Source organism: Polyodon spathula, chromosome 20 (assembly GCF_017654505.1).
Source record: "Polyodon spathula isolate WHYD16114869_AA chromosome 20, ASM1765450v1, whole genome shotgun sequence".
NCBI lineage: Eukaryota > Metazoa > Chordata > Actinopteri > Acipenseriformes > Polyodontidae > Polyodon > Polyodon spathula.
The window spans coordinates 1,812,266-1,826,309 of record NC_054553.1 but is presented as its reverse complement, the minus strand read 5'-3'; the positions used below and the strand labels follow the sequence as shown (position 1 = coordinate 1,826,309).

The 14,044-nt window shown below is 37.7% G+C and overlaps 1 protein-coding gene across 1 annotated transcript in view; it reads right to left on the bottom strand.

The window, feature by feature from the left end:
- Positions 1–14,044, bottom strand: part of LOC121295857 (relaxin receptor 2-like) — a 31,003-nt gene that overhangs the window by 3,933 nt on the left and 13,026 nt on the right. The window contains exons 7-18 of the mRNA XM_041220958.1: positions 13,284–13,355; positions 12,859–12,930; positions 11,378–11,449; positions 9,731–9,805; positions 9,315–9,386; positions 6,068–6,139; positions 5,510–5,581; positions 4,835–4,906; positions 4,198–4,269; positions 3,257–3,486; positions 2,341–2,751; positions 504–719 (exon numbers count right to left, since the gene is read on the bottom strand). Of these exons, the coding sequence (XP_041076892.1) occupies positions 504–719; positions 2,341–2,751; positions 3,257–3,486; positions 4,198–4,269; positions 4,835–4,906; positions 5,510–5,581; positions 6,068–6,139; positions 9,315–9,386; positions 9,731–9,805; positions 11,378–11,449; positions 12,859–12,930; positions 13,284–13,355 (1,508 nt within the window). The remainder of the gene's footprint in view (positions 1–503; positions 720–2,340; positions 2,752–3,256; positions 3,487–4,197; positions 4,270–4,834; positions 4,907–5,509; positions 5,582–6,067; positions 6,140–9,314; positions 9,387–9,730; positions 9,806–11,377; positions 11,450–12,858; positions 12,931–13,283; positions 13,356–14,044) is intronic.

Genomic DNA, 14,044 nt, shown 5'->3' with positions numbered 1-14,044 from the left:
CTGATCCTGCAGTGAATGCATCGCAGGACTCTTCCAGCCACTTTGAAGCAGCCACTATCACTGCTCCTGTACACTTTTATCAACACTTACAGAATGGCATTATTTGCAATATTTTATCTAACACTATAACTGTCATTAGTTTAACTTATTGGCAAAATTCAAGACAATAAATAGGGCACTGCTTGCAAAGCTGATGAGCAGCAGCAAGTTTATTTTTCTTCTTGTTTGTAAAAGAGCTGCTGATATTAATCATCATGTTAAGGACACAGTCAGGAGATGTCAAATGCTGCTTTGCTGAACGAGTGGTGCTGCTAGCTTTAAAATGTGTCCCATTGCTTTGTTTTTTTTAATGTAAATATTATGTTCATTTTGACTATGTAAAAATACATCCTTTATACAGATTTCATGCAAGATATTTGTCTGTATTTTGTTAATTCCTTAATTCCATTTTCTAATGAGAGCTGCAGGCTAAATCAGCACAGTGAATTAAACAGCACACCTACCCGGTATTTCCACCTGCAACAGCGAGAGGATTTTGAGTAGAAATATAGGAATCCAGCAGAGGGCGTCGGTGAAAACGATAAAGAAGAAGCGCTTGGCGATGGCCACCTCTCGGTGGAAGACGCTCCGCTTGGCCGTCTGGGCTCCAGTTTTCCGAATTGAATAAAACATGCTGGTGTAGGAGAAGACTATGGTGATGAAGGCAAACAAGTTTAAGCCTGAAAAATGGAAACGCCTGAGTTAACTTTACTGAGAGAGGCATGACAGTCTTCATTTAATGCTAGACATACCTTCCTTATTCAACGACAACAAAAAACAAGAGCAGGGTTTTTATTTTTTTTATAAACCTTGAGCCCATATCACTTTTAAGACTTGTTGCAAGGACACACTCCACACACAGAAAAGCTAAAGGAATTTGCTTGTTTCTGTTTTACCCTTTGAGCTCAGTAACACTCTAAATTTCAGTAGGCTTTTCTCTGAATGTTAATTCAGCTGCATCATGATCAAGGGTGTTTCTTGCTTCTTAGTTTTTTTCACTCTCTCCTTTTAGAATAAAATAAACCACATCTTTCTATTGAAACTCTCCAGCACCACACTGCACCCTGAGTCAGGAATTAGTATTACCAGGATGATGCTAAGTGTTTTAGAGAGTTTCAAACCCCTGCTAGCTGCTTGCAGACTTCCAGCCAGTGCATAGAAGCCACTCTGCCGGAGGTGATGCACATGCTTAAACAGGACCAGTCTTGATAGGTTCAATGGTCTTTTATCATCTCTAACTGTTCCTGCAGCCTTAGAAACTGTTTCTGCAGCAGCCCTCGAGAATGGAGCCAGAGTAGAGACCCAACTAATGCAGAGGTCTAACACAGTGTTACTGAATCTACCCATTGCAGAGAGAATGAATGGGATTGCAACCTGATCTGATTAATCTTTGGGATGCCAATGTGCAGGTCTAGGTCACAGAGAACAACAGCAGCATGTGTATTCAAGAGGGTAGAGAGACCTGAATTTAAATTGAATTCAATGGCTGCAGTTCTCCTATCTATAAAACAAATGGGGCCGAATTTCCCTTAAAAAAAAAAAAAAAAAAACAGAACAGCAACATTTCAGAAGATTTTCAAATCCTCAGAATGTCTTTATACATTAAGTCTTCTGGAGAGTTCAAAATGCTGGATTCTAAAAAAAAAAAAAAAAAAAAAACACACACACAGGGATTATTGATTTTTTAAAAATAGAGCATTTGTTGTTATTTACTTGTTAAAAGGTGAAAACGACCCATTATGGAGAACCAATCTGTATGTGCACAAAATCCATACATAAATCATTTGAAAACCATGCAGTAAATATGAAGGTAGTGTTTCATCCCCATCGTTGTAAATACATACCTTCAGGGAGAGCTAAAAGCGCTAAAGCTCATTGTTACGGCATTTCATTTAAACTACTGGTTGATAAAGCTGTGCTATTATGACCCTGTGTCTCAGAGTCAAAGAAGAAGAGATGACGGCCAAATCCATAGACAGAGGGAGCTTTAGCTTGCAATAAAAGAGCAGCACCGGTTTAAACAGATAGTTTTCTTTCCTTTCCTACTGCAACCATTCCCTACGATGCAAAAGGCTAAACTCACAGAGACCCCAACCACTAAAATGAATATGGTTCCTGGATCCAATTTTTCTTGTTGTTTTGCACAACATGCTTCTACGAATTAAAACATCCGATTTTAGTGGGCGCTTAATAAGACTCACCACAGGCCTTGGTAGATGTATGCTTACAAGTAAGGCTTGCAGGAAAATCTGGAATGGCTCAAGCTGATATGCAATATACCCTGATTTGCATGTTTCTCACCAAGAAATATCCCAGTGGAATAGCTCCTCGCTCCAGGTTTCCCAGTCCGGTCGGAGTGGAGGGGGAAGCAGACTCCGTTCCTCCCGTAGTAGTTCCCAAAGGAGTCCTTGTCCCAGAAAGGGATCACTGCAATGATGAAGCCCAACACCCAGATAGCGATGAGGGTGGAGAGGGTCTGCTTCTTGCCGGCACGGTAGTTATTGAAGGGGAAGACTATGCAGAGGTACTTCTCCAGGGTCATGTATGTCAACAGCATGACTGATATTTCAGTGGACAGCATAGCCAGGGAACCAATGAGCTGGCACTGTGTGCTTTCCATCCAGTTCTGGGCATGACGGTTGTACTCCCCATAGTACTTGATGTCAAACGCGCCAATGAAGAAGAGGTAGACCCCCATCAAGCAGTCTGCGCCTGGGATTCAAACAGAACACACAAGGTGGCTCGTTCTCTGCTGCAGCCTTGCACCAGTCTTGCGTCATTATACAAAAGGCTATACACCCCTTATAAAAGTTTATTGCAGTTAAAGCATTGTGAAAGCATGGTAAAGTGCAGGTAAACATTATAAAGCCCAGAGAGGTATGGTAAAGCATATTAAAAACAAACATGGCAAACCAGGGTAAACCTGCAATAACACCATACAAATTTACAAAGGTAGACTTTTATAAGGGATGCTGTGTTCATTCAAGTAACCCTGCTTCTGCAATTTTCATGGCACATACTGTATGTGTGTGTGTGTATATATATATATATATATATATATATATATATATATATATATATATATATATGGAAGTTGCATTTCAGACACTCTCCTAAACTCAACTCTGGTCCTGTGCAATGATCTGCAATCTCATCACCCTGCCCTTCTTACTTCCCTGACATCTGCAGTAGTGCAGAATGTGTTATGTAGACTCACAGCACAAAGACTTGATAGACATGGTGTGGTGCCTGTTCTCTGAAGCGATGCAGGACCTCAGGCAGATCACAAACACATTGCCGAAGCAGGTGATGCAGGCCACCACCCAGACAAACACTCGCAGGATGATATTAGCCAGCAGGTTCTCGAAGGAGGAGATGCCGTCAGTGTTGGGCTTGCAGCTGCGCACGTTCGGTGAATAGCCACAGTACTCAAACTTCTTAAAATATCTGAACAGGAACAGGCAGAAAAACAGGGGAAAAAAAGACAGTGTGTTTTGTTTGGGTAAAAACAATTATAGTGTCTTTGCATAGGAGTTACTTACTAAATACATGTTTATTTACACATAATTACAATGTTGTTATGCTTAGTTTGGCATAATCTAAACCAAACCCTAACCCTAACCCTAACCCTTTTCTGATACAATTGTATACTTACATATATCATGCAAAAAGATTTACATGTTAAGTACAGTAGATGCCAGTTTTTAGCAACCCTGATAAAGACAACTTTCAGTTATTAACAACATTTTCACGGGAACCAATCCCATTCCATAGACTTTAATGTTAACGGAATTCAGATATTAGCAACTGTCTGCCTCTTAATGACAACTTTTGTTTTACAATTTCTATGGCTGTTTCTACAACTATGGTATACATTGTTTTTCTGTATGCATACACTTCAAAATGTGGCTTTTCGCTTAATAACAACGTTCGGTTAATGACAACTTTTTGATGGAAGCCGACTGGTTGCTAATAAGCATCATCTAGTGTACATTGTAACTATGCATAATAGCATTGCAATTACATATAAGTATGCATGCATTTGCTAAGTAACTACTATGTAAATACACAGTAATTAGAGACACTTCATGTAAAGTGTTATCACATCTGCATTGCTGTATTGTAACTGAATCAAATCTGTCACTGTTTTATACTTACATGTGTGAAAGGTTTCCCAGATTTTTAAACATTCGATTGTGCATGTTTTGAATTTCTATTCCCTCTATACTTCTGGAAAGGAAATAAAGGGGAAACAAACACAGTCAGTCAGAAATCATCCCCTGTATAACCATGTAGTGTTACACACTGAAAACAAATCACAGGCACACCAAGCTCTTTTCTAAATTGCACAATGTATGGGCTGTATTATATGCATCGGCTAGTCTAAAGTTTAACTTTAACAGAAAGTCAAGTGATGCATTTCAGAATACATTAAATATTTGTACATTGTAAATGCAATGCAACTACAAGTAGAGGCACCTGTACATGTGTGTGGGCTTGCAAATTATAAAGTGCATTAGAAGCTCTACATTTAAGAACAAGGCAAGCGCTAGATTGAGTGAATCTCTTAATGACTTAACTACAGATGCTAAAAACCAAGACAGATTTTTACTGGCAGCTAATGAAAAATACTTCCTGTTTTCTTTATTTTTTCCTTTTAAAAATGAAAAGCCCATCACATTTTATCAGGGATAAAATGTGATGTTTCTTCAAAGCTCCACCTCCTAGCTATTCCTTTCCCTGTGCTCCCGATCCTTGCATGGCTATAATTGTAATTCAACTCCAAAGTACTTACAGTGACTGCAAATGAACGAGGCTGTCAAACTGATCATCGTGGATTTGAGACAGAGGGTTGTGTGAAATATTTCTGAAAAATACCATGTTAAGAATATGCAAGAGGAAGGAGAATTCATATTCACATTATTTCTCAATGTATCGCTTAGCTTTGGTGATATCATTGAACTTCCCTAGTACTGACTGCTGTAATTAAATTTTGTTTTGCAGACAGTGGTATTGCTAGTAATAGCTAATGGTACACCACAATAAAAAACAAAACAAAACATGTGTCTGTGATGCATTACCACTGTTATCAAGAACAGGTTATCTCAAACTGATCAAAAATCAACAGAAACGATAGCTACCAGAAAGCTTGGTGACGAAACCAAGTACGGCAAAACCTTGCAAGCCTACCCTTTATGCAATAGAGTGTTAACTTGGATAATGACAAACCGCCATGACTGTTCATTTATTTAAAAGCAAAACATTCAGGTTTTTAAAGGGTGCAATCCCCATTCATCTGATGCAAGCCTGTAACTAAAGCTTCAGTCTAATAAAATCAGCACATGCTATACACATTAGATACAGGTTACAGATGTCTGATCAAAACACTGAGTGGCATCGCCTGCTTTCTGCCACACGTCGAGAGGATTTTGTTGTTTTATTTGAATGATATACTGGCACAGATACTTACAGCTGCTTCAGACTGTGTAGGTTTCGGAACAAAGCAGGCGGCAGCTCTTGAATTCTATTGATGGACAAGTCTCTGAATAAAATAAATGAACAGTAAAATAAAGGGAAAACGGGCAATGAAAGTGTCTTGTGTAGGTATAGGATCGAATTCACAATTAGTCTCAATTAGGTGGACGACGTTTTAATTGTTTTGTCTGAACAATTGAATAATCGGGGTGACACTAGATAAAGCGTTTGAATATTTATTTCAGGGAATGGTAGGATTGCTGTGACCTAGTATATCACCTTTTGGCCTGAAAGGCGCTGCCCGGAAAAAACAATTAACTTAGCACAAAGTACGAGAATTAGAGTTGTGTTTAGACAATTAAACTGTCCTCTGCATAAGATCCCTGGCATGCACTCAAGTGGAAAGAAGAGGCTGTCTTCGTCCAATAAAAGAGAACACAGCGAGAGAATTATCCAGAATGCACTGCAAAGAAGCCTCCAACCTATGTTTATTATGTATATATTTTTTACAAATGTTTTTATTTAATGGACTGGTGAGGTTACCAAGACTTACAATTCTATGAGCTTGTGCATGGCAGAAAATGTGTCTTCTTCAAGCATCCTTATTCGGTTCCTGCGCAGCACTCTGAAAAAGAAACGCAGTCTTTCATGACAGGATTGAGGATTAGCCCTTGTTAGGTGTCACCCTTGGTGAGGAGGTCTTTATATGCCAAGCTCTTTGAAGCAAAGAGCAGGAGTGCTGGAGAGCTAAAGCTGGGGACTTCTCAATGACCATTGAAACTCTATTGTCCTGCCAAGCAATAACTAAAAGGATTATAATTATGAGTGAAAAACAAATTGCCATCTGTATGAAAAGTTTCTGAAAACACCAAGGTCCAGCTCTCCCCTACACATTGGTCCGCATCTCCAGTATTAGTATTAGAGTACCACACTAAGAATATGTTTTAAACAACAAGTTGCTTTCACAGTCAACTCTAACTTATTTATGATTTGTTTTGGAATCATTCTTCTGAGTGGTTTGTTTTTGTTCTTCTGCTCTAGTTGCATGTCATTGACATGTGTATCCCAGGCTAGAAAGGGTCTGATTTTTTCTTTTGTAACAACAGTAAATTAATGAAGTCCCAGAGTAAGGACATCAACACTGACAGTTATAAATGTATTATGTTCTACTTTTCTGAATATGGAGTAATAGCGTCAATCTTTTTTTTTCTGCCACTGAATGCTGTATTAAATGTGCACAGGGTACAGAAAAAAAAAAGAATTCAACATTGTTACTGTCAATTATGGCAATAAGTGACAGAGAAAGAAGAGCCTTCCCCTAGTCCTTAACCTGAAAGAACTCCATAGAAGTTACCAGCATTCAGCAACAAAACAGTTCTCTTTCAAAGAAGTTGCATAAACTAAATCCAGACACATAATCAAAGCAAGACAGTCCTTTGAATGTTTATATAACACAAGCTCCCTGCAGTATCGTTTTGCTGAAGTTCTTTGTAGCAGCTGTATAACATATTTAATTCTCTGTCTCTTCTTTTGTTTAAACAGTAAAAGGGACTCGAATCTCAAAGGGCGGCTGATTTAAGTGATGTGTCATATTCACTGCAAGACAAGAGACTGGACAGCGACAAGATGGATGTTTTTTTTTTTTTTTTTTTTTTTTTCTCACAGTGTCACCATTAATTCTTCTGCTGGGAATGAAGTCATGAAAACAAGGAATGGCAAATACATTCCCATCTGAAATGTGGAGCTGGTTTATTAAAAAAAAACAAACAAACAAACAAAAAAAAACAACTGTCCCTTTCCCTGATATAAACATAGGGGCATATTTCTAAAGTGTTTACTCCAATTAAAAAAAAGGCAAAACACTGGTTTATTTTATTAAACTAGAACCAAAGCACTGTGTAATATACTTCCAAATTCTCTTAAGCACTTTCGAGGTATTTGGTTATCATTCTATAACATTAACATGTTTTTTTTGTTCTCTTTAGAATTAAAAGAAGATAATTAAATAATGGAGGAAACACTTTGAGAATATGTTTTTTATATGCACCATTTAACTGCCTATATATTATGGAAGAGTTTATGTTTGTTGGGAATGCAGTAAATATTGTGGTTTGTCAAAAAACATTCTTCACAGCTGGGGCTGAACTGAAAATAAACCATTTCCCACTTGTTCTGTATCAAGAAAGTCATAAGTGTATACTAATTAGACTGCAGCTGTGAGATTGGAATGTCCTTTTCCTGATTTTTCTCATTATTATCACCAGCGGACAATGTCTTAGAGGTAATGATCTGTGATAGCAGTTGGCTACCTCATTATAAGTTATTTTCAGATCAAGAAAATCTTCTTGACAGAACAGCAGAGTCAAATGTGTTACAATTAGGGCAAGATCTACAAAAGCCTTGGGGATGAAGAATGCAGTTAGTAGCAGGGTTTCATTAGATAAAGCAGCAAGGTTCTTTATACAACATGTGCAGGTCTTCCAATGGCCCCTTTAATGCTAATAAGAGCGTGGCAAATAAAAGGCATACCATTTTTAAATGTGTAAATATATAGGTACACTAATGGATTCCAAAGCTGTTGCTACCACCCCTTTGTGTTTACAAGGACTGCGTTTGAGTTTCACTGCCTCCCAGATCGGTGCATAAGAATGTGCATCCGTTCCCTGATTAACCTGATGTTTACAGTCAAACCTTTTGCAATCCTGGCATTTTGAATCCTGAAATCCACTTATTAATCTAAGCTGACAGGTGTCTGACAAATGAAACAAACTCTGTAGTAGGCATTTCTTTTTGTCTCTGCTGCTAATGTCCCTATTCAGCTTAAACAATTTGTCAAAGAGTGATTTACTGATTAACAATCTCTGTTTTTCTACAAGACTAGGCTAAAATACCACTGCACTGAATATGGATAATGTAATACGCTGCTGTTAGAATTCCAAGGCAAGATCTTTGCTTGTTTTCTCATACAACACTGTGTTGCCTGTTTATGTGGTTCCTATGGTATTTGAGTAAAATATGATATTACAGGATTGAACAAATTAATTGTGAAACAAGCTTAGAATGCACTTGACAGCTAAGCTTCCATCATTTGAATATTCCGTGTGTGTATGGAACCCTGTTGTGTAGAATCTTCTGGAACACACAAAGCAAGGTCATTGTAATTATTTTTGTGCCTAATAGTTAATGCAGAGCTACTGCCACAATGCAAAATATATTAACCTTCACATGAAATACGAGACGTTCAGTTTGAAAAAGGGTTGCATAGCAGACAAGCCAGATGTTCACATTCCAGCATCTTATTGCCCCTATGGTTCCGTCTTTTGAAGATACTGTACAACCAATGTCAGTGTCCCAAAAGATCGGTCGCTTATCTAAGATCCTAAGATACTCATACAATATAGTGACAGCCTTTGTTTACAAATTGCATTTGTGTAGGGTTAAAAATTGTAAATCTCGTAAAAGACTATTTTCCACCCAAGACGTTTATTTTTTGATACTGTGCAGTCTCCTTCCAGTAAGAACTGCTCATTACATGTAAGGAATTGAAATGTCCTATTGAATGGGATATTCCATCTTGGAAAAAAAAGCAACAATTGGGGAACTCAAAAGCTGGGGGACCAGCACAGTGTTGGTTTAAAAATGGAAGAAAACAGACAATGGTGGGACAGTGAAGCTAACTGAGATCGTTAAGTTACAAAACAATACAAGCTAACAGTTGACTGGAAAGAGATGCACCTAATTCCACAGCAGGTCCATGGAATGATAGTGTAACATAAATAAAGATGCTTTTCTTTACTCACAGCACTGTCAAGGCAGCACATTCTCTGAAAGCTGAACAGTGCAGGGATCGAATCATATTTCCTTCCATTTCTCTGTTAAAAAACAAAGAAACATGTAAATCTCTTTATTTAGCAGCTTGGAGTTAAACACGTTTTACTGTATTTATTTTAAAAAATGAGTGAGCTTTCTAAGTGTTGTTCTGCTGCTGGCAATGGCATTTAGCCCTGTGGGGCAATCTCCTTAGTCAGCCCCCAGATTGCAAAGTCAAAACTCAATTCATTATCCTGCATGCCTGGCTGACTCACTTTTGTTTTTTGTTTTTTTTCAACACACGTTCAAGCTAAATATGTAGTGTGAGCAGTGAACGGTGTTCCAGGTACAGCTGGAGCTCACTCAGCACTGGTTTGCTTTATCAGCTTTACCCTGCTTTACTTACAGCCAGTTTAATCTTGGAATTTCCACACAGATGGACCTCCTGGGGACTTGCTCCAGTGAATTGTTCAGAAGAGATCTAAAAGCACAGAAAAAAAAAACAACTACATTTTGACAGGCACTCTCTCTTAAAAATATTTGTCATACCCAGTATGTCTCAGTCCAGTATAACAAAACTGTTAAAGCTGCCAAAACACTATGTTGACTTATTGTCCCATTTTTTTCAGGTCAGGGTCAGAACAGTAAATACAGTATTGTCTGGCATGTTGAAAAACTTGGATTATTATTTAAAGAGTTGACCTTTCCATTACCTTTACATTGTCGTGCATACTAACCGAAAAACCTCCTCTTATATTACACAGGCTGGTTCACTTTCAGCCTCTTTTTTAAATGTAATCATCTGTCATTACTATTAGAGAGCTCTCCAGAACCCTCTAATGATGTTGGGGCTGAAACACTGCCTGCACTGAGTTGTCTCCAAATGGTCATCCAAGCAACCGTCTCTGCAATTGATAAAACAGCTACTGACAACCATTTCCGAGGGGTGCTATGGAAGTGTGTGCCTTGTCAGCCACGCTGATATCAAGCAGTGTTGCCACATGCCCCACTTTCTCAAGAGGACATATCCTTTGCTGACCCCAATTTATGACTCTTGTCCTGATTTCATAATGGGAATTTCAGTGCATAGTATTTCTGTGCTCACGGTCTATCTGCACACCTTTTGACTGGTTATCTGTCTGACAGCAGCTCAAATAACAAGGCCAGTAACCTATGAATCTCTCTCTCTCTCTCTCTCTCTCTCTCTCTCTCTCTCTCTCTCTCTCTCTCTCTGTCTCACTCGCTCTCTCTCTAAATATAAGCGGTCCCTGGTGTAGAGTGAAAATGTGTTGGTAATGTTAAAACCAGTGTGCTGAAAGTGTTTTTGGCATAACTAGAGTTGCAACTTCACTTGGCCTTGGGCTTAAAGTGATGAAATATAAGGCATGTTCACAAATGTATAGAAAAGGAGAAATATGGTAAACAATTAACCATAGTAACCTTGTAAAAGAGAGTGGTTTGTGGTTGGTTGCACCTGAGTGGACTAACAGATGAATAACTATTTTCTATTATAATTAGTAAGATAACATTATAACATATACCCTGAGCCTACTAGAGTATAAATACCAGGCATAGAGGCATAGTCAGACAGAGAAGTGCCCAATAGCTCCAGATCATTAGAACCATCGATGTAGCATCTGAGGGCTCTCTCCAGGGCAGGTAGTCTTATTAATTGTCTATCTCTGTTAATGCTAGTGGCGCGTATTGTATCCAAACAATAATGTTCAACATAGAATGTTATAATATTTAATTTTATTTAATATTTTGAACTATAAAATGATAAACATTGTTAAAATTTGAAACATGGTTATTTCATAACAAAGTAATAGTCCATGTTTACTTTTATTTTAATACTACTATAATAATAATATAATAATAATAATAATAATAATAATAATAATAATAATAATAATAATAATAAATGTAATTTATTATAACTCCTTTCACACCAAGGTGTCTGAAGGCGCCGTACGAAACACAATCTTACACTGGAAGCTAATTGATCTATGTCTATTAGGTCCTTAAAGGAATATGTTGACCTGGAAATACTTACAGAAAGAAAAGGGACTGGAGTCCTATAAATGACTTCTGAGTGATCGTGCTTATTTTGTTGTCATCCAGAATTCTGAAAAAAAATAAGTAAATTAAAAGAAAGTCCTGAAAGCAGATTAGGCATGTTCTAAAAACAAATAACTTTAATTGTAATTGTATAACAACAATAAACAGATAGTTGTACCAGTTTTCCATTGATTGCGGTTTTAATCATTTTAGTATCATTGTAATTAATGTCGGAGGGCAGTGTCAACAGTTGGTTAACTACGGCACAGCCACACTTAACATTCCCTAGCAGTCATTTGAAACACCATGAAGGTTAGGTAATTGTAATGAGTAATTATGAGAAAATACAGAGAAGATAGCAACAGAACATGATGTATTAAACCAAATTAGTTAAGGTGAGGCTACCTGAAATGATGTAGAAGGAACCACTATACTGTCTAACTGAATAATCATTTCATACAGACAAGCATGAAGGTCAGGCTAGTAAACACTTAATACCCATTGTAAGGTATGGTGTAGGGAACAAAGCTATATGTGTTCCATGGATAAGGACAACCCTGAATGATCAAAGCATTGAAACTGAAATCATGTTATACCAAGAGGAGAAAAATAACAACATAATGCAATTGCTCCAATAGCTAAGATTGGAAGCAAGCATAGATGAAACTACCAAGCTATATCAAAATACAACTGTATTTACACAAGGTCCATTACATTGCCACAGAACACAGCAAAAGCATCTACTTTAAACAGGATTACAAAGATGCATGAGCAGTTATGGCACGCACTTACACGTCAACGACTCACCACAGGTACACCACATTTACTCTTTTGTCACGTGATTTGATTCACGCAGTACTAACATTGCTGTAAATATAAGTATGTTGTAACTACAGTATAATTACAAGTACAATGTCCTGCATTTTGTAGTGTATCCAAATTATTTTCTGTAAGCCCAGCTAGATTTACATACGGTTAGTCTAGCTGTTTATCTCCTTTTTGCTGTAGCTACATCTATTGGGAATATTGACTACAAAGAGCCTGCAGGCTGTAAAACCCCAAACTGTCACTACTGAAGGAGTACCGACAACTCAAACAACAGCTTGCTAACTTTTCCTTTGCGATCTCGCCAGCACAACGGTGCCATTAAACAGGATCATTTCCCAAGAGAACATTCCAGCTACAGTGTTTAAGAGACCTTTCAAAAGCAGTAAACAGCAGTAAATTAAAAAGAAACTCATGAGAAAGATCCCACTGTGGGAGGAATTCATTCAGTTCATTGAAAGGCTGGCAGATTTCTTGAATGATTAACACCCAGTATCTCGCTCTTCAACTGGACTCATTGAGGTCAAACTCCCTGAAAGCGGTGATGGGAAGCATCTACACCCAGGGATATTGCTGTAAAGGAGAAAAATGTTGATTTGTGAGTTCTTGCAATGCAAAGACAATATTGATATTCACGTTGACTCTACTTACAGCCATTCGAGGTGATGAAGATCCCGGAAGACCCCTGCCTTCAGCGTGGTGATGTGATTTTGGTTGAGGAATCTAATCAGAATTAATGTGAAATATTTTCATGTCTCAATAATTGATGTGAGTAAACTTACTTCAATGGATTTTCAAATGAGAAAAGAAAGAAAACTATTTTGAACAGTAAAAGGACATGGACAGTATTACAATGTGTCACTGAAAACACAATCTAAAGCAGATATACATGAAAATAATACAGATAAAACTAAAGATACAGAATCACAGCTCTTTCTCTGTGTCTTTAAGGAGAAAGACTTTTAGTCAAAAACTTGTCGTTTAACTTTGAAATTGTCTTGCCTGTAGGCATTCGATTTTCGTATTTTTCAAAGTATACTCACTTCAGCTTGGTATTGTATGTGTACAGTACTCACAGTTTCTGAAGTTTGAAAAGTCCTGAAAAGGCCTTGTTAGATATGATTCCAATGCTGTTATTCTGCAAGTGTCTATAAAACAAAATACAAATATACATTTATGTTTTGGATTATCATTAGTGTGATACATGACAAACTGCATGTGGGAGAAACAGAGAGTCAATAAGATCCAAATTAGAATTTGGAATGCTTAAAAATTCTGTATTCTGTCTGCATGGAAGACAGTTGTTTATTTAAATACACTGTGCAGGGTAAGGCAGGTTATTTATACACCATTATCAAACTATTCAAACACACAGAGAAGTCATGAATAACTTTAAGCACTCTTTGCTCTACTGTGAACATACCAATGCAATCCAAATGAAGGCCATAGAAGGGGAGTAACTACTGTAGCTAGCTGAAATGGAAAGTCAGTGTTCTGAACTTAAATGTGTTGCTAGTGAGATAATAAAACATTTTTCAGACACACTGAGAACATTTAGAGTATAACCATTTTGAAAATGCATTTCAGGTTTGTTGCAGTGAATTTTATCATAATGTATGCTTCTCCCTGTGAGTGCATCATAGCAGCTTCTAATTCCAGAAGGTTCTTTATTTGCAGATGAGTGAAGGGCTACCTGCTGTTCACAGCCAGGGCCATGTGGCTTCTGTTTGTGAAAGAATGGTTCCCTCACAGAGTAATTGTTCCAACGGTACGGGGAGGAGGTTTATGTGCACATTTTTTAAATATTGTTTAAAAGCTCTTCAGATTCTGCTTGTGC